At 39.2% G+C, this 19,551-nt stretch overlaps 1 protein-coding gene across 3 annotated transcripts in view; it reads right to left on the bottom strand.

Annotated features, from left to right (window-relative positions):
- The window catches only part of dyrk1b (dual-specificity tyrosine-(Y)-phosphorylation regulated kinase 1B), a 94,384-nt gene that overhangs the window by 39,177 nt on the left and 35,656 nt on the right, over window positions 1–19,551 (bottom strand). For 2 of the 3 annotated variants that reach the window (XR_006098424.1, XM_042423702.1), the window contains exon 1: window positions 7,949–10,056. The exons of the other annotated variant lie outside the window; for it this stretch is intronic. Coding sequence is in view for 1 of the 2 variants with exons in the window: in XM_042423702.1 (XP_042279636.1) it covers window positions 7,949–8,048 (100 nt within the window). In the remaining variant the exon portion in view is untranslated. Of the gene's footprint in view, window positions 1–7,948; window positions 10,057–19,551 lie in introns of those variants that run through there. 3 annotated transcript variants of the gene reach the window in all.

The following is a 19,551-nucleotide window of genomic DNA, read 5'->3' as shown; positions in this document are numbered from 1 at the left end:
TTAGTTGCAACAATTGCAAGGTAAGCAGTCTAACACGGCACCTACGTTATAAAGTAAACCACAAGGAATGTGACCTTGCATGTATGTGATTGGCCAATGCAGCACTTTGTCAGATGACATCACATTGGATCGCAGCAAAAGTTGAGCCTGATTCAACTTTGACCCTGTGCTTTTTTGCCAGAATTCTCTGCGTTGGCTCCCCCACAACGCCAATGGACAGCCTCCATTCAAATAACAGTGCTAATGTGGGTCTGAATGCAGCCTAACAATACACTACTACTAACTAATTAACTCACACTGACACTCTTGCTAAAGTAATATTTGCTCAGTGTTCTGCATGGCGAGCCATGTTCATTTGACATAAGATTATGCTGTGCCACACCTCCTCCTGACTTGGGGGTGGGCCATGATTTTGAGAGACATCACATGTATACACATACACAGAATAAGAGCGACCATAAATACACATACAGAAATGTAGAATACATAGTTAACTAAATGGGGGAAATGGATAGCTGCCTGGATGGAGTAGGGCTGGGACCGGGTTATCTGAGTTCAAATCAAATCTCAGATGAAAATGATGCTGGCAGATGAACTTGTTATTACAAGAGGCTCATATAACCACAACTACTTAGTTGTAACCTGCTTGTTTAAAACCAGGTGGATAGCTGGAGAGATAAAGCACAATTCCCAGTCAAAGCACCTGTTCAATAACAGTCACTGGAGTAAACTTGCCTGCCTATCTTTTTGATAGTTGGCGTAAAACCAACTTCTACACGGAGAGTTGTATTATAGGTTCTTTGGAGCCTTAGTGTTGCTAGGCTCTAGTCTGTTTATAGTGAGTGTATTAGAGTAAGTCAGCACTAAAAGTGTTTCATTAGTCCAGTTTAACCTGCAGGAGTTTCTGAAGGCTCATATAATGTGTTTTTCTGCCATTGAGGAAATAAATTCATGAAAATGAGTCCAAAGCGTCTTCTGATGTCTCTACTGCAGAAATGGAATATGTCAAGCTGCCAAATACCACTGTCACAGATGATAAGGAGTTCAAAAAGACAAAACAGGAAGTCGTATAAATGCTAACTGCCAGAGAAAATTTTTGACCGTATACTGGAGCCTGGCAGGAGAGCGTGTGAGTATGTAACTATACTATGATGTAAGTTAAATTCAAAAAGAAATGTTTATTGTGTGTTTAATGTTTATTATTTTTCCAAAAACAAATGTTGGAAAGGGGTAGGGTCGTCTTATAATCAAATTATATTTTTAGTATTATTTATATTCATACCTCGAGCCCGAGTACGTTATGCCACCAAGAGCTAGTGTGACTAAACACATTGAAAAACACACAAAGAAGGATGAGCTACAAGTCAAGCTAGCTCTGACCACCGTCTGCTTAACAGATCTCACAAACAAAGCTACATCACACATTTTCTTAAAAATTACCAGTTTGTTATGAGTTGATTGATGTCAGTCTGTCAAAGCAAAATTAACCAAAATTGACATCCTAAGTAGCAGACATCCAACAATGGGCCAAAATACACTGGAGAGCAATTACCTATATGTGGACTATACAGGTCTATTAATGAGGGAGGGGGACACCTGGCTGGATACTGCCTGGTAACTGGGTCGTCAAGGTTTGAATCCCAGCCAGAGCACCCCTTACCTGATGAGGATGATGTATAAACACCATTCAGCACAGATAACAATGTGTTCAATTTAGAGAACTTTTCAAAGTGGTTCACAAGAAGAGATATAAAGCAGCAATAATAAAAAAGCAGATGTAAAACATCAAGATGTTCTTATTTCCCTGAGCAGGTTGATCCAGAATCTCTGGGTCCTGAAGACAAAGGCCAGGCCTTCCTAGTTTTAACCCTTGAGTCTGAATCAGATGAAGGCCTCTGCCTTAAGATCTCAGGCTCTGCACAGACTCACATAGGGTTAAAAGCTATAGGTGATAAAAACAAGATTACGCAAGTCCTGTGGTATGATGCTATTGATATCAAACTGAATTTTTGTGGCAGGCTTGATATGTTGCCACAGGTAACCAGTAGATGGCAGGATCTTCTTTATGATGTTGTTATGGGACCCAATGTCAAGGACTTCTGTATCACTGTTTAGCCAAAACACTGCACAGTGATTTATAATATTCACAAACAGGATTTTACAACTCTGGAAAGCTATTACAGCTGCAAACTATTTCATCTTTTGTTGCAATGATTGCGAGGTGAACAATAGAAAAACAGTGTTCATGTTACAAAGTGACGTACTAGGAATGTGCGCTTGCATGTCCGCAGAGCCTTGCCAGAGGACGTCACATTATGTTGTGGCAGACGTTGGGCTGGATGACCTGCATTTTTTTTGCCAAAGCTCTCTGTGTTGGCACCCTGTGCTGGACTAGCCTCATTTAAATGAATGAGGGGGCTGCGTTTTTTGTATACAACTAATGTCACTCTGAATGCAGCCTTAACTTCAAGACATTTTTTGACATCCAGCTTTTCACATCAACCAATCAATGATTTATAGAACATATCATACTAAGGTCAGTGGGCCTAACAGGGAATATAACTGAGTGTTATTGGAATAATAGTGAAAAGACATGCCATACCAATGACGTAACCCAGAAAAAACTTTTAGGAATACAGGGTCCCAAAAGTGACCCTTGAGGCACACCATACATGACAACAAAAAAGGAGGAGACATAGCTTTTAAAAAGGCAGAACTTTTTCTCTGACAGTTAATAGGTAAACTGATTTCATCCAGGGTCCGATAAAACTACCCAATGGCTCAGTGTGTCAAAGAGAGTGCTGCGATCAGGTCTTTCAAAGGCTGCGCTGAGTCAAGTAGCACATTTAACACATTAAAAGATTGTTGGTGACTTCAAGAACAGTAGTTTCGAGATGTGGTGCTGATGGAAGCAACACTGAAACTTCAAAAATGCTGTTGTTTTCCACAGTCAAAAGACGTCAATGATACAATTTTTAGAGAATTTGACAAAAATAAGTTATATATTTTGAGGAATTAGTAAAATGAGTGACAACGCAAATCAATATTGATTATGAAGGACCCATGGAACAAATAAAATAGAAACCACGACTAAGACCAGCGACAGTTAAGTGAGGGATACTAATAAAGACTAAAGAGGGCAACATAGGTGACATGTATCGAGAGGTTCCATAGTTTATACAGGCAATTTCAATCTAGTGTTGTATCTTGCCCCGTTTAATATGGCAGCATATTTTTTCAATTAATAAAAAATGATAATAAATGTGTACATGCCTTGGCTTACAGTAATGATGTAGGTTCAGATTTTAAGCCAACATGGACGAAAAGTTCTCAGAAAAAATGGAAATGTATGCATCTACAATTCCATGACAAGTGGGCAAAGTCTGTTTGCTGAAGATCATGTGATATGATCAAAAAATATAGAACTAAATGGACCTCAAGGTCAGATTGTTTTTTTTTTTTTTTTTTTAAATATTCTTCTTTTAGCATTTTTGCCTTTATTTGATAGTTGACATTTGAATTTGACAAGTGAAGGTGAGTGCATCACATCCAGAATGATGAAAGTAGGAAGGACCTCATTGTCAAAGTGAATACAACAATGAAGTATTGTGAGTAAGTAAGTGAGTCCAATGTTAAAATTACCACAGGTAACGATGAGGCCAGGTCTATTATACAGGAGATTTCTGACAAAATGTTTAACACTAGTTGACAGTACAGCACGACTATGGATGCAACAGCAAAAGGAGTGACAAGAAAAGATGCCAGAAAACATCAAACTTTTGGGAGCATTTCAATTTTAAAGTGGCTACAATTCAGCTCTAACTGTTGTGCCCACTAATCCAAAGGCTAGTATTTAGCTTTTAGCTATCACTGCAAGTTTAGCTAATACAAAATGCTAAACCAAAGTGACAGCTGCCAGCGAGGATCGGAATCTGTTCAGTATCTGGTGGAGTTCTACACAGCACCAGCTGATACGAAGCAGTGATAAACACAGGGGAGGCTGTTTAAATCACTTAAAGGGAAACTTCAGTGTTTTTCAACCTGGACCCTATTTTCCCATCTTTTTGTGACTAGGTGACTAATGGAGACAATCATTTTTGAAATTTGTCCAGTATTGAGTGAGAGTGCTGCAGCTGGCAGCTGCTAAATGGGCTGCAATGTAATCCTTTGAGGCATTGGCGTCAATGTATGTCCACTAAAAGTGCTTGTTTTCACTACTGACAGGCTCAGATTGTTATTATAAGTCAGCCATGACTTTGAAAATCCAACACAACAAACTCCTGGCACTCCTCTCTCCAACTCTAGCATGGCTGAATATTTAGTGAGTATTTGTTCTCGCGGGATTTCAGAACGAGACCTCTCCTAGGAGCAAGACTTAGTTTGACATGATAACAAACAGACTGGATCAAGCAAGAAGTAAAGAAAATTTTTTTTTTTCTCTGTATGGTCCTTTCCATGATGTTGTCAGACACTTAAAATAACAATCTGAGTCGGTTGATGGCAAAAACAAGCACTTTTAGTGGCCGTACACTGACGGGCCGCTATTGCCCCAAAGGATTACATTGCAGCCCATTTATCAGCTGAAGTGCTCTCACTCAATATTGGACCAATTTCAAAAATTGTTGACCCCATTAGTCACTTAGACACAAAAAGATGGGAAAATAGGGTCCAAGTTTAAAAATACCAAAATTTCCCTTTAAGACAAATCCTGACATCCCCTCTGCCATGTCCATTTGATCACCACATGATCCAAGCGCCATGTATTTTTTTTTACCTTTACTCAATTATTTACCTACAGTGGAGCTTCACTTTACCTTCAGGTACATTTTTACCGTATCCTGACCTGAGGGCACACCACCACTTCTAACTTGTCTAATACATGGAACAGGTTGCTCATATAGGATTACTAGTATCCTGTACAAATACAAACTTTACAAACCAAACTGAGCAGCCAACACTGCTTTCTGTATGTCCATAGAACAGCAGTCATTACTCTTCATTACATGTTCAAAGTTTCACGGTTTCCTAAACTGTAAAAAGCTCACAAACCAAAGTTGATCAGATGAACTAAATACCCTGCTTGATGTTTTTTTTTAACTTTAACTTTTTAACTTAAGTTTTTTTCCATGTATGAATGGGCTTTTACCTGGTTGTCTGAATAAAACTGATAAACAAGAAGGAAAGGAAGTAAGGAGTGAGCAACAGTGAAGGTAGGGAAAGCTGAAAGAAGAAGCCACTAAATGTCAGGGCTCAAATTTAATTCCCAGCTGGATGTTTAACAGAGCCTGGACATGAGGGATTCTACAGTGACTGTAGGGAATCCAGAGTTGGTGGACCTGTACATAGGTCAACATAAAACCCACAAACTACAGCGCATTAAACTGGCAAAGCTACAACAATTAACCCTGTATGGTACATGATATAAGAGACATGTAAATCTCTGTTGATCACCTGCTGTCTGCAAGAGAATTTGAAAAACTTTCAGCCTTAATTTGAGTGTGCACACGGTCTGTGGCATATCAACAACTACACACATTCACACAGCCTGCAGTTTCAAATCATGAATGAACCCGAGCTCATAAACAGAGATGCAGCAAAGATATCTGTCAACTATTATTATTCTTGTAATCATCATCATTATTATTGGAGGCATTTTATGCCTTTATTAGATAACAACAGTAGAGAGATGACAGGAAATGAGGTAGAAAGGGACGCAACAAAGGTTGCCAGACAGATTTGTACCAGGGACGTTGTGGATCATGGTTGGCGACTTGACCTCTAAACAGGGGCACCCTGGCTGCTGTCAATTATGTGAAGAGTCGTGCATGTGTACATGCATTACCACCAATGCCACATTTGTCACATAACAGCTTTGCAGAGCAAGAACAGGCACTTGCATGGTTGTAGCAGTAGCAAACTAACTCAGACCAACCAGTCCTTAATGAATGACATCAGACATGCAAGGGCCATTAGAAACATTCTGCCATGAAACATTAATAAGTATTTTAAATAACCATAGTCATAATAAAACAGATCTGTTTTCCACTGAGGTAAATGAGGACAAGGCAGGGTTTTGGCTCAAGGCAAGGTACATTCGCAAATGACCATTGAGCACATCAATAAACTCTCTGTTGTTTTGCAGTTGTTGTTGTTTGCATGTTCTTTCATTCTCAAAACACAACAAAACACACTGACAATAACTTATCAACAATGTCAAACATGTCTTTACACAGCAAAGTCCAGTTAAGTAGAGAAGGTCTGGCCAGAATGGAACAATACATTAAGCATCCCTTGTCACTTGTCATTGTTTCTTCACTCAAAAACAATCAGTCGCAATACCTTCAAGTCACATGAACATCCGTCATCGTATTATTGTAGAAAATGTACATTTTGTCAGATGAGTTAAACTATAAGAAGCAACATACACTTACCACTAGAACAGCAATCCCTGGTGCAACAATTAGGTCACTTACTGGATTTCTTTCACATGTAAATAACCAAAAAAGCTGATATTGACAAAACTACCTTCAGTCTCCAACAAAGGTATGACAAATATATGTAAATATTCAATGACTTACCTATCCCTAGCTAAGTGTGGCCGACTTGTTGGCCATAGATCTGTGGTTCCCCACTGGTAAAATTTTTTCCTTAAACATCAGGTCACAATCAACACACACAGGCCAACTTAACACCCATTCAGTTTTACTGGCATCCATCTATTCAGCCTGTCTGTCGATTTGAAAACCAGGATCTTCTAGCTGTGAGGAGACAGTGCTAACTGTGTTGCCCTTTCAATTATATTTCAATGTTACAACTCAATCAGGCTTATTCTGGCTTAAAAGGCTGTTTATGGCATTTACAGCATGTAAATAGCCCTGATAATAAAACAAAAAAACAAGCTAATTCAACAGCTGCTCTTCTTTCTTTTTTGTGTTCAGTCAGTAAAACCAAGCTGGCAATGTTGGGCAATGATCACATGACTGGCAGAGCCAGCATTGATAGCACTGCTAATAAAAGAGTTGTTCTAGGAATTAACTACAGTTCAATTTTTTTTTTTGACAAAGTAGATCCACATGCTCACAAACCACTCAGAATGGACCTGCAGACCACTAATGGACCATGACCCACTAGTTGGAAATCACTGGCAAAGATTAATATTGTGAATGAGAGCAGGAGTTATTGTGGTCAGTTATACTGAAACACTGACTGTTAAGCACAGACAGCAGTCTAAGCCTACAACTTTCGGGGCGGCTGTAGCTCAGGAGGTAGAGCGGGTTGTCCACTAATGGGAAGATCAGCGGTTCGATTCCCGGCTCCTCCAGTCCACATGTCGAAGTGTCTTTGGGCAAGATACTGAAACCCAAACTGCCCCTGAAGGCCGTGCCATCAGTGTGTGAATGGGTGAAGCTTTGAGTGGATGGAAAGACTAGAAAGGCGCTATACAAGTACCATCCCTCAGCTCAGTGTCGCTGTCTGACTCACCACAACTAGCAAACTGTCTGACCATGGTGGTGCTTTCCTGTTGGCAAAAAAGGGCTTTAGGTCACACTGACAGACAAGGAGCATGAGCCTAATCAGACCCAGAGTAGCCAGAGTTCAACCAGACTTATGACTGTTCAAGTTCTGGCTGCAACAACGTTGCATAGATGGAAAGCCATACATGCAAACACACGCTGACAAACACAGCGCCACTGCAACATACACAATCATGACAAATTCACTAAAAGACATCAAACCTCTATAACTGACTGACAGTAAAACTACACAGAGCTACTATAACACATTCACACACACTAGCAAGACAGTAGATTCATACTCACTCATGGCTGTATTGTGACGTGAGGAAAAGAGAAGTTTACACATTTTTTATCAGTGGGATTGTGTGTGTGTGTGTGTGTGTGTGTGTGTGTGTGTGTGTGTGTGTGTGTGGGGGGGGGGGGGTACTGACTCTTGTTCTTGCGAAGCAGGGCAGAGGTGATCCAGGGTTCTGACTGGACCATCCTGCAAGAGGGCACGGTCTTGTCCTCCACAGATGATGTGATCACCATGGAAATGCTTGGCAACTGGTCAATCCAGCAGGGAAATACTGTCAATCAAAACACTTTGACAGGTGGTCGAAGCTTAGGGTGTGGGGGGTCAGGTTACTGTCATCAGGCGTGTTTTCAATCCCAGAGTTCACAGTTTACACCCAACTAAATCAATGAATCTTGAAATGGTGGGAAACCAACCAACCAATCAAAGGCACCGTCTTCTCTGGCTTGTTTCTTTCTTTCTTTTTTTGTTACTGTGGTTTCTAAGGCAACCAACTGGTGTACAGGCAGCTTGTCTCTCTGAAGTAAAAATATAAACGATGTAAACTCTGTCTTCTGTGGAGTTACACTATAGATATAGAGCTCTCATTCTACATATATATTCTGTTTCTCTGTGGGTTTGGGGAATGGGGGTAGTAGAATATTTGGTTAGTCAGGTTAGCTTTTTGTTACGTTAGTTTCTGCAGTTTCATGCATTCTTTTAGTGTGCTGGAGGTTTGTACTGCTCCAGATTGCTGGTGACTGACATATGGGTAGTCAAAAGTAAGCCTTTCTACTATTCCAGTATGTTAACAAGTGGCTTCTCAGAATAAAAGAATCAGCTAAATGTTCAAGGGTAATCACATAAGCTCTACTTGCTTATGATAGGTTCACATAGTCCAGGGCAGGTTTAACCCAAAGTATACAGCTAGTAGTTTCTTCAGACATCTTAGTTGTAATCCAGATCAGGGTTTAATGTGTCCAGTGCAGCCTTTACAAGTAGAATCCAGTACAGCCAGTATTCCCAGGCTAGTAAGACTCCATGGTCAGTATGGTTCCAACAGATCTTAATATATTCTGCAGGATAAGTTCATCCAACTTTTAACATTAACTAGCTGTAAATCAACTCTGAGCTAACCAGGCTCACCCAGCATACTGCCAGGTGGGCTGAGCTGGGTGTGTGTTGGAAGGGGTGGAAGAGAAGGAGGTGGAGGGGAGTTGGGTTTCCAGCTGCCTGCTTTTACCCCATCCCTTACTCTAAAAATAGGTCCAATTACTGGCGCTTTCTGGGGGGACTGGACAGAGTAGGGCAGTGTAGTGATGTTATCTCTCAGATTAATCCAGTGACACACACAGCCCCCCACTGGCAATGTCACTGAGCCTGTACAACCAGAGCTCCACGGAGCCTTTGTGTTGGTCACTCAGCTGCGTTTAACCCGCCTACAGCAGGTGGCTGGCTTCTGCCAGGGTAAAAAGGAGCCGTTTTAAAAAGTCAGACAATGATGTAATCCACATACACTATACAGGTGGTCTCTGTGACAACAAGCAGTTTCACAAACACGTGTAAACAAAGCAATCCACTTCAACGTGTTGACTTCACAGAGACGTGTAGTTCCAAAGAAAGTTCCTCTAACTGAGTATCCACACTTGCTGGCCAACAGGATTGTTTGCTGAAAGAAAGGGACGTACCATTACAAGCAGGGACACTACATCAATCACACACCTCTTTCCTTTGGGGGTAAAACTGGGAATAAATCAGGAAACAAAAGTTTAGATCCAGTATCTGGGGTTCGATGCCAAATGCTTCCCCGTATTAAAGAATAAGCCGCTCACGGCCTGCATTATACTTCCCATCTCCGATACGGTCTGATGTTTACCAACGCACAACTCGATCCAGGAAGAAGTCAGCCTCTGGGGTAATCACACTAAAGTAACATCAAAACAACGGCTGAACGGAAACGAACCAAAACTTTAGATTCGTCACAAAGTAGACTATTGAAACCAAATCCAGTGAAGTTCCTGAGCTTGCTGTCAGACGCCCCGGATCGGTTCTTAACGCGCCTCTTCCCTCTGTCTCCGCTCTCTTTTTCTTAATGTTCTCCTTCGCTTGTCTCACCCTTCTCAGAATTAAGGGAGATTTTTTAATCCTTCAAGGTGGAAACCTTCAAAAGGGCGATTTCGACTCATGTTTCTCGCCCGCTTCCCTTTCAGTGCTTCTCCGTTAGACGGAATCTCTGCTCCTCTCCCACACGGCTCCCCACCCTGAGATCGGGACTATACCATGTGCCTGTGGCAGGGGTCGGAGCTGGCCTGTCTGGCGCAGTCTCACATATTACTGGTAAAACCAAGACACAGACACACGCAGGACGAAAACTTGACATTGGCGACATTTCACGCTAAGTTTCACATCAACCACCACTCAAAATCCGACTGATTTTATGGAACATTATCAACAATACAACCCAAGTGAGTTGGAGGGACAGTAACCTTCCCTCTGACCACAGTAGTCTGTTCCGAGCAGACCTCTCCTGTCCTGTCCATTTATAGTAACAGCGGGATATATATACTGGAACTTTATATACACACACACATAGACAACCTTTACTTAAACCATATTACAACTTTAAGGATAAAGCTCCGACAAACGACGGTTTGATACAAACTTAAAACCACTTTCTACTAGATTAATAATACCTAGTTATTACTCTTAAGCCATTACTATTAGGCCATTAGTCTGAAACTTGACAGAATCACATTAGCAAATACATTGGAAATATTTTCGAAAGGTCTAAAAATTCAAGTATTTAATTGTAAATTATATATAGTTTAGGATCTGAGTAAATATACTTCTTACACCCAGCTTGTTGTGCAATGTTTATGGAGACCCGGGCCAGAGGGAGAGAATGGAGAAAGAGACTAAGAGACAGAGGCCCAAATAAAACCCCTTAAATGTGCATATTTCCCTTGTATGCACTTAAAATCAGCCGACAACTAGGTTTTATTATTGCTACCATGTGACACACACAACGGCTCTTTTTCCATTCAGCCTTCTAAAGTGTTTCAACTTCTCTGCACTCGGGTAGAAGCAGCCTCTACCCTCACTCGGCACGCACCCTCTACAGACTCTGTTGCTACCCGACGCCATGGCAGCTGCAATGCAATTGGCTACATAAAGTGTCGTCCCTGGCTGTAATTGGGTAGCGGACGGGTCTGTGGGAGGAGCAGTCGGCTTAGTTTCCCAGTGTCTCTTCAAACGGCGCGAGGCAGGAATGACGCGGAAATAGTTTGAAGATGTCAGGTAGAAATGGAAAGAGGGAAGGGGAGACCGATGGGTGGGGGTGGAGATACCGCCAGGGAGGGGGGAGGAGAGCGGGGCAAAGGGCCTCCATAAGCACATGGTCATTGAGTGACTCCACAGCTGAGATGTGTGACATCCCCTCACAAACCAGCCAAAGCTAAAAGTTGTTACTGTTGCTATCTGAGCATTCCGGCTAAATCAGGCACAATGCTGCCTGGGAACAGCTCAGCACACAGTGTCAGAAACCAGCTGATAGCTTTTTCAGCTTAAAGGAAAATTAACCCTCAAACACAACTCACACTGCATCGAGAAATGTGTGTCAGATTTACTTGAATCTTTTTGATGTGATTTTGATCTTTAACCTGTGCACTTTAATCTGTCAGTAATATGTTATAGAAAGCAATGGTGAAAGGTCCACTGTAATTAGTGTAAAGCTGTGTAAAGTTAAGGTCACTGCTGATAATACTGTACTTCTACATATCACAGGAAGTTTGGTAGTACTGAAACAGCAGTAAGCGTACAGGCAGAATCTTTTTATTCTGACTGTTGTTTATTGCTGTCATTTACATGCAATTACCATATTGATTTGAAATATGAATTTGTCATCCCTTTAATGTTATTTGCTTTAAGCAGTCCATATTGTTTTTGTTATTTTGAGGTGATACAGTATGTGGCATATAACGATACATAAAGCCCTATAATGGCAAGCTGCAATATCAACAAATTTGGTTAAGCTTTAACTAAGTGTAATTTAGAAATCTTTGATTTATAATCAATTTTATTGAGTTTGTAAAACTGAGCTACATTCCAAGGCAAGCATCAGCAGTGTAGTTACTGCATTCTGGCTTTGTATTGTCCCTTTGGCTCCAGTTCCTACAGCTTTCCTTAGTAATCTACTCAAGCTCTAGGCTCCAGAACCTATGGTCCAAATCATTGCACTCCCACACACTGAAAAACAGCTGACCAGTAGCAGCTAAAACAGAGAGCAACTTGTTATATTTATAGAGTTTGCATTAAAATTATCATTTTCAGGGATAAGTCATAAACAAGCAGAAAGTAACATTATACAGCGTTATTGCACAGCAGCAATGTACGCTAAGGTGGTAATCACACACAGATGTACCACTACAGGTGGTCTGCTTCAAAAATGCTTAATGCACAGCTCAGAGTGACTGGGTCTGTTTAGTTTGAGTGGGAGCCAAGATAATGTAAAGCATATCGCAAAGGAGAAGTGCATGCCACACACAGTTTCATAGGGAACAATAGTTTGCCAGGTGTCACGATTCAAGTGACTCCGTCTGTGTGACTGCCACCCAAGCCCCAGTACACTCCAAATGAAACCAAACTTGTGTTCTCAAAGGTTTAACTAGAGCACTGGGTGTGAATGCAAGAATAGTCACTGGATCTGGACATCTGTCGGTCCACACTAGAGGTTGGACTTGTAATGCTGTGTTGAAGGAGGTGAGATAAGAACTAAATCCCAAAGGGGAAATCAGTTACAAAGACAACGAGCCATAAATTCAATGAAATTACAGATAATACAGGAGAGCGATGATGATTTAGAATGAAGCTGATATATTTTTATATATACATTACAGAAAAGGAGATGGTTTGTACTCTGAACCAAACAAGGAGATAGGATGGAGGGTTTTCTCAAAACATGAGAGGTATGGATGAGGATGTGAATGTGTGTCAGGCAGTTTGATGATCTTACAATGAGTGGTAATGATCATTAAACAAAAATCATCTCTATTTTGTGTATATGCACATATATAAATCAGTAGCTGTTCAGTTGATTTAGGCCCAAACAGTGTTCTTCTATATTTGCTAAACTTCATTACCAATACTTCTTCCTTTCTAATAAAATATGACAATCTTCCCATTTAACTAAAAGGGTCATATGTGCATGTAGTTATGATAGAGGCCAATATCTATGGCCATAGATATTGGCCAATATCTATGGCCATAGATATTGGCCTTCTTCATCTTGAGTGTATGTGAAATAGTTCTAAAACAATAGGAATCGTCTTGTAGGTAGTATTTTTATTTAATGGACATTGTGGCTATATGACAATGCCTTCTACATCATAGAGGAACATGCTTACCTTAACTTTTTGAGTTTTGTTAAAAATGTTAATAAAATGACTAAAATGTGCACATTAGACAATGAAAAAGATAACCCTAGAACTATTATCTTTTTTATCAACTTATCAAAGTGAATATACTACACTGGGAATAAAATTTAAACAAGGTACTAAACTGGAACTATGTGGACACATTGAGGGCACATATAAAAACCTATAAAGCAGCACTGCTGTCCAGTTGCAGGAAAAGGTGTATTGAGGTGCACCTTGAACTGATCTGGACCTGAATCTGTGCACACTTAAACAGTAATTTAAGCCCATGTGATAAGCCATTTCACCTGTGCATGCCCACTAATTCTGATGTTATGTCAAGTATATTTTTGCATAGGCAGGCATTCCATCAGATACACAACCAACAGTATGCAAGAAGGTGGCTGGGCAGACAAGGAGACAGAGCTTAACTCCACACTCAGCTTTCCACTAGTTGTACTGTGTACATTTGTGTTTGCACTGAAGGAAAGATGATGAATATAGTGCTTTTCCACTCTCATTATGTCATGCAAACCCCACAATTATATAAGTTCAACATTACAGACAGATGAGCAACAAGTGAACAAGTGTGTGTGTGTATTTGTGTGCACGCATGTGGGATCACAAAACATTTATGTAGTAGTAAAGACACATACAATGGTTGACATACTCAACTGCTCTATGATTATTAGGCCCTTCAACACAAAGTATTCAAAAATATAGTTTTTGAAATATGGCATTAACAAATAGGACTGAAGATACAATCTCCTTTGTGGAAGGAAATAAGCAATTGGAACATTTATATCTACTGTAAAAATCATTGAACTAATATTTTGGCAACTGTCGTAAATCTTCAGAGCACCCTGAATGGTTACTGCATATACCACATAACCGCAACGTCCCTGGTTCGAGTCGAGCCAGTGACCTTTGTTGCATGTCATACCCATCTCTCCCCTTGTTTCCTGTCTGCTACTTGACTATCCTCTATCTAATAAAGGTGAAAATGCCCCCTCTCCCCCCAAAATCTTAAAAATAAACAAGTAAATCTTCATTGGATATACATGTTGACTCAATTCCCATTGTATTATTATTATGAATTATTTCATTCGCAACACAATCTCTGCTCTATTTCAAATAATATACTGGAATTCATATGAAAAAAAGGACCATATTTAAATTTAAAATGTTAAACTTTGATTCAAATATGGATAGTATTTACATTTGGGCTATATTTACTGTCCTAGGACAGCTGTAGTTGCAGTATTACATAAAGACAAATTGGTACATGCAATAATGTCTTTAAAGCTCTTTTGTGCTGGAAGTTTTCACAACATAAATCATCAGAATCAAAAATCTATGGATTTGTCTTTACATTTTAGATGCCAGAAAATGTTTCTTTGTTATATTAAAATTGTCTTCTTAAAGAAGTTACCATTTTATTTATTAAATGTTTATCGATTTTGACTTTGATTTAAAATACTAAAGATAGTTTTTAACCATCATTATGACCTCAAATCCCGCTTCAATATATATTCTTGTAGTGATACAGCATGTCACACTGGCAGAAAAGCAGCTTCTTAACAGTGGATTTATACAGGCTGTGGAATGTCTGCAGCCGTTTCCTGTTGTCTTCTGCTGCCGCGCCGATTTTCTCTATCTGTTGATAGTTCTGAGACGCACTACTGTGATTATTTTACTGAATATGTGGCAAAACGTTAATATTTTTCCCTTCACAGTTAGAGTTTCTGACTGGCTTCCACTAAATCACGTTCAGCTACACTAACGACCAGACAGCGGAGATTACAACGGTAGTGCGAGGAGGCAAGCAGACTCTGAGACTCACGTGCCTAGCAGCAAAATTCCACCCGGCAACTATACACTGTACCATGGCAACAGCCCTGCCATTGGTCCCCGGTGCGTTTTCAAGTGACCAATGGGATGGCCAGCCGCGGGTGATGCTTGTTGCTAGGTAAACACGATGCAGAGGAAAGATAGAGGAGCAATATTACCATGCTGCTACTGCAGGGTGCTTTCAGCAAGGAGTGGAGGAGCACTTGACGCTCGAAGATGCCATTCTCTTTCTCAGCACTTGGCGGTGCCAAAGAGACAATAACAAAACGAACCAGGAATGACACAGGTAAAGAGGAATAAAATTTAAGACTAGTTTAAAGCCTGTGGGAATGTTGCGACCAATACTCTTGCTTATGCTCTACATGCACAATAGCAATTCATGTACATAGAAGGAAGGAAAGTTAACTTCAAAATTATATCAGGATTTGCCATTACTTGCCAGAACATGATTTACAGAAACAATCATTTTCAATAAAATAAAACCGTAACTACACTGCCTCAAAACTTCTATATAAATGAGTGAACAGTTAAAAAAAAATTAACTACTGTTAAAAAAAAAGATATCAACAATGGAACAGAATAAATAATCTTATGCAAAAGGACCTAAAGTCTGTTGTAACTTATTACAGCAGCATTAGTCAGCAATAAAGGAGGTTGTGCAATCAGTGTGTTGAATTTGATTAAATTTATTTTTTTTAATTTTAATGTTCAACCCTAATTCAACCCAGACATGATGTAGGCCTACACTAACGTCCATGTATGACATATGACCCTCCTTTGTAGCAGTGTTTGCAATGGTGATTTAGTTACTTCAAAGTTTAAGTCCTTGTTCATGAACAGTTTGTGTCTAATCATTGTTAAGCTAAGAAAATGATTCAGGATTCAGGCTCCTATTCAGATAAAAATGTTCAACCTTTACAACCCATGATGTAATTTCAGGATCCAACATTTGGTTTGAGATTGGATGGCTTTTGAAATTGTTAAATTTTAATTTTGCAGTACATGTTTTTAATTAGCCTTGATAATATATAAACATAAGTGATTGTTCTGTATGTTTTCATTAGTATTTAACTATGCCTGCCACACACAGCCCCCCCACAACTAACACTAATTAACATTAGTGTTAGCTTGTTGTCCTTTACTATTATTAATGGCTAAGTTTTTTTTTTTTTTTTTTTTTTGTCAAAACAAATTTGCAGCACTGAAATGCATCCAAAAAACAGGATGGAGTATAAGCTTTTTTTTTTTTTTTTTTTTACAAAGAGTCAAGACCTAAATAGAATAAGTAAAAACAGTAGTTAAGTATTTGTGAGCTTTCTCGATTTAAATGTTAAATAATCAACAGTGGTGGCTAATCAGCTAGCGATACCCCTGAGTGCTTGCCCCCAATGGATGTCACACAGTATCAGACACAAGCTTGTGCACAACCACACACACTCATGAATGCCCTGATATTTAAAGTTTTAATTTGGTTAATTTGGTAGTTTTGCCCATCATTCCTATGGGTATTATTACATATACACCTGTATATGTAAACCACAGCCAGTGAAGGGCTGCGCAATAATTGTTTCCTAGTAGGTTTTTAATGTGAAACATCCACAGTAAGTGTCACCTTTCATTGACAGCAGCTTAACACTCTGACAAAACAGTGATATTCATTTTTATAAAAATAAATATTATTATAATGTAATAAATATTATAAAATAAATAATATATTAAGTATTCAAATACAAAAACAAAGTGACTATAATTGACATTTTTCATAATAACTATCAAAAATATATTATACTGTGTCTATATAATTTTCTTTTCAGAGAAAAAGCTCTAAAAACCCCACTGTACATGCTCAGCATCAAATGGTGAACAGACAGTTAGCAATTAGCTGGTGAACAAAGTGGAGCATTTAGCAGCTATTGAGCCAGATTTTTCCCTCAGGAGTTGGTAGAGCGCAAAAAGCAACAGAGCAAAAAGACAGTGAATAGTGGACTTAACATTCACCACGTGGACAGAAACATGAGTCCAAATAAATGATAATGTTGCTCCATAACTGCAGACTTTGGTGCTGCCTTGATTTTTCCCCAACCAGGCCTTTTTGTTTTTTAGTGAACTGGCTAGTGTCTAAATAATTATTGATTGGACTGACATGACATTTGGTACAGACACAGCCTGATTAACATGTGAACTGTATGGTAGCATCTGTATTTGTTATGTTACTCCACTCATTTACCCATTTATGAATAAAATCATCATACCCTGTCTTCTTTTACTTTACTGTCAGTGTAAACTACACAAGAGAACAATTATAAATTGAAACTTATCCTTTGAAAATTTAATCTTATTATTTCACTGTGCAAAAGACATCACTAAAAAGGGCTAATGTAATATTGCTTATGAATACATTTGGGAAATGTGAGCTTTTGATACTGTATGACATATAAGCCACATGCACATTAACAGGAGAGTACCTATGTAGAAATAACTTCATTAAGATCACACATTTCACCACACACATGCATATTTTGTTGTACACCAACATATATGAATCAATGCTATTACTGATATTCAATAACTACTCAAATAATGTTCCTCATAGATTCTTTATGTCCTACTTGTTTTATTATTATTTACATGTACCATTAAATTATACCTCTAGTAAAGTAGTGCAGCATCACTGAAACAAAATGTGTAATTTCATGATTGAAATCCATAATGGATTCATAAAACCAATATAAATCTGGACCTGATGTTGATGGACAAAAAACATACCCATAGTACAGTAAGAGTTTATTATGATCTAAGCATCATATATACACAATTAGCCAGCAATAACATTCTCCTTTGAGCATGAAAGTTCATTCTTGACATTTGGGAACATCTGTAACAAAACAATCTAAGCTCAAAGATCAACTTACTAGCTCTCAAACACATCTCACAGTTTTCATTCAGCCAAAGGACTTTGGTCATGTGAGAACAGGTGGTTGTACATGGTGGGAGACGGGATGGTAAGCCCTGTCTCTGTTCAAAGATGGTCTCTGGCTTTGGGTGGTAATGTCCTCATTGATCTTTTGCCAGCTGTCCACTGACTCCAGGTCCATGACCTTTGACCAATTCCCAGATGATTCTGTAATTTGTTTTGGTATGATGAGACTGTGACATGCGGATGAAAGCTCAGAAGAACGTCAACTGATGAAGATCTCCAAGATTTATTGCGCACTTAGTGGTAGGTCCTAGGACATTTGGTCAAAGATGAGGTCCATCAACTCGCCAAGCTAGCCAGTATAGTAACTCTGTTTTAGAAACATTGTTACTCATATGACCCTTTATTGTCATTGTATGCAATACAATATGTTGTGTAGCAACCCTCAGAAAACAGCAGAATTATGAACAGTAAGGGAATGAATAAAAATAATAGAATAAAATACATGTTAAAAAGGACAGTCTATATATGTAGATTAAAATAGACATACATAAAATATGTATTGCACATTCCTACAATGAGGAAGTCTATAGACATAGTATGTATTAGCTTATAGAGGGTGTGACAACCTTTCCATAAAAATTATGTTTTACAATGCATTCATGTTTTAACAACTAGTAATCTTTGTCCCCGGTCTTAAGTTGGCTGCCAACAAAATGAAACAGTGAGAAATTCCCATTTCAATTATTATACACATTAACATTTCAGTTCCATGTATGACTTGATGATATGTCAAACCACACACCTGTACTCAGGACTACAGCATTCGCACTGATAACTGTGCCAGCATTTATTCTCTCTGGGGGCCCTCATGTCTTGTGCTGGCCTTAATGCAGGGACCAGAACCGCTTTATCCATCCACCATCTCAAATAAGATTTAGAACAACTAATGAGTGATAACAACTGTACAAGACTCTTGGTTGTCAGATTTAGTGAAATTACGACAAAGTGGTGTTTTATATATTAGTGAATATCTGACATTTCTTTGGTGCCACACGTGAACTGCTCCATGTTCAAAGTGCAGCATGTAGAATTTATTGGCATCTAGTGGAATGGACTTGGCAGAAATGGAATATAATATTCATGAGCATGTTTTAATAAGTGTATAATCACCTGAAAATAAGAATAGCTTTTTCGTTACCTTAGAATGAGCCATTTATATCTACATAGGGAGCGGGTCCTCCTCCATGGAGCCTGCCATATTGTACCACTGTGTTTCTACAGTATCCCAGAAAACTTAACACTCTAGAGAGGGCCTTTCGTGTTTTACATAACGTTTTTTGTGGCTGCCGTAGGTTCTCCTGGGGGTATTCCTTTGGTTGCAATCTGCAACCTCGCCACTAGATGCCACTAAATCCAAAACACTGGTCCTTTAAGAGTAATATTATGGTATGATATTGTTTGTAAAACATTTTGACTATGCCAGTTAGGCGCAGCTAGTGTACCTGGTTGCTGATCAGTAATGTCCAATTTAGCTGTGCTCAAACACAGCTGCAGTAATCAATATTTTTATGTGAACAA

Source organism: Thunnus maccoyii, chromosome 10, assembly GCF_910596095.1.
Source record: "Thunnus maccoyii chromosome 10, fThuMac1.1, whole genome shotgun sequence".
Taxonomy (NCBI): Eukaryota; Metazoa; Chordata; class Actinopteri; order Scombriformes; family Scombridae; genus Thunnus; species Thunnus maccoyii.
The sequence above is the reverse complement of the archived record's forward strand: the minus strand, read 5'-3'. Positions and strand labels throughout refer to the sequence as shown.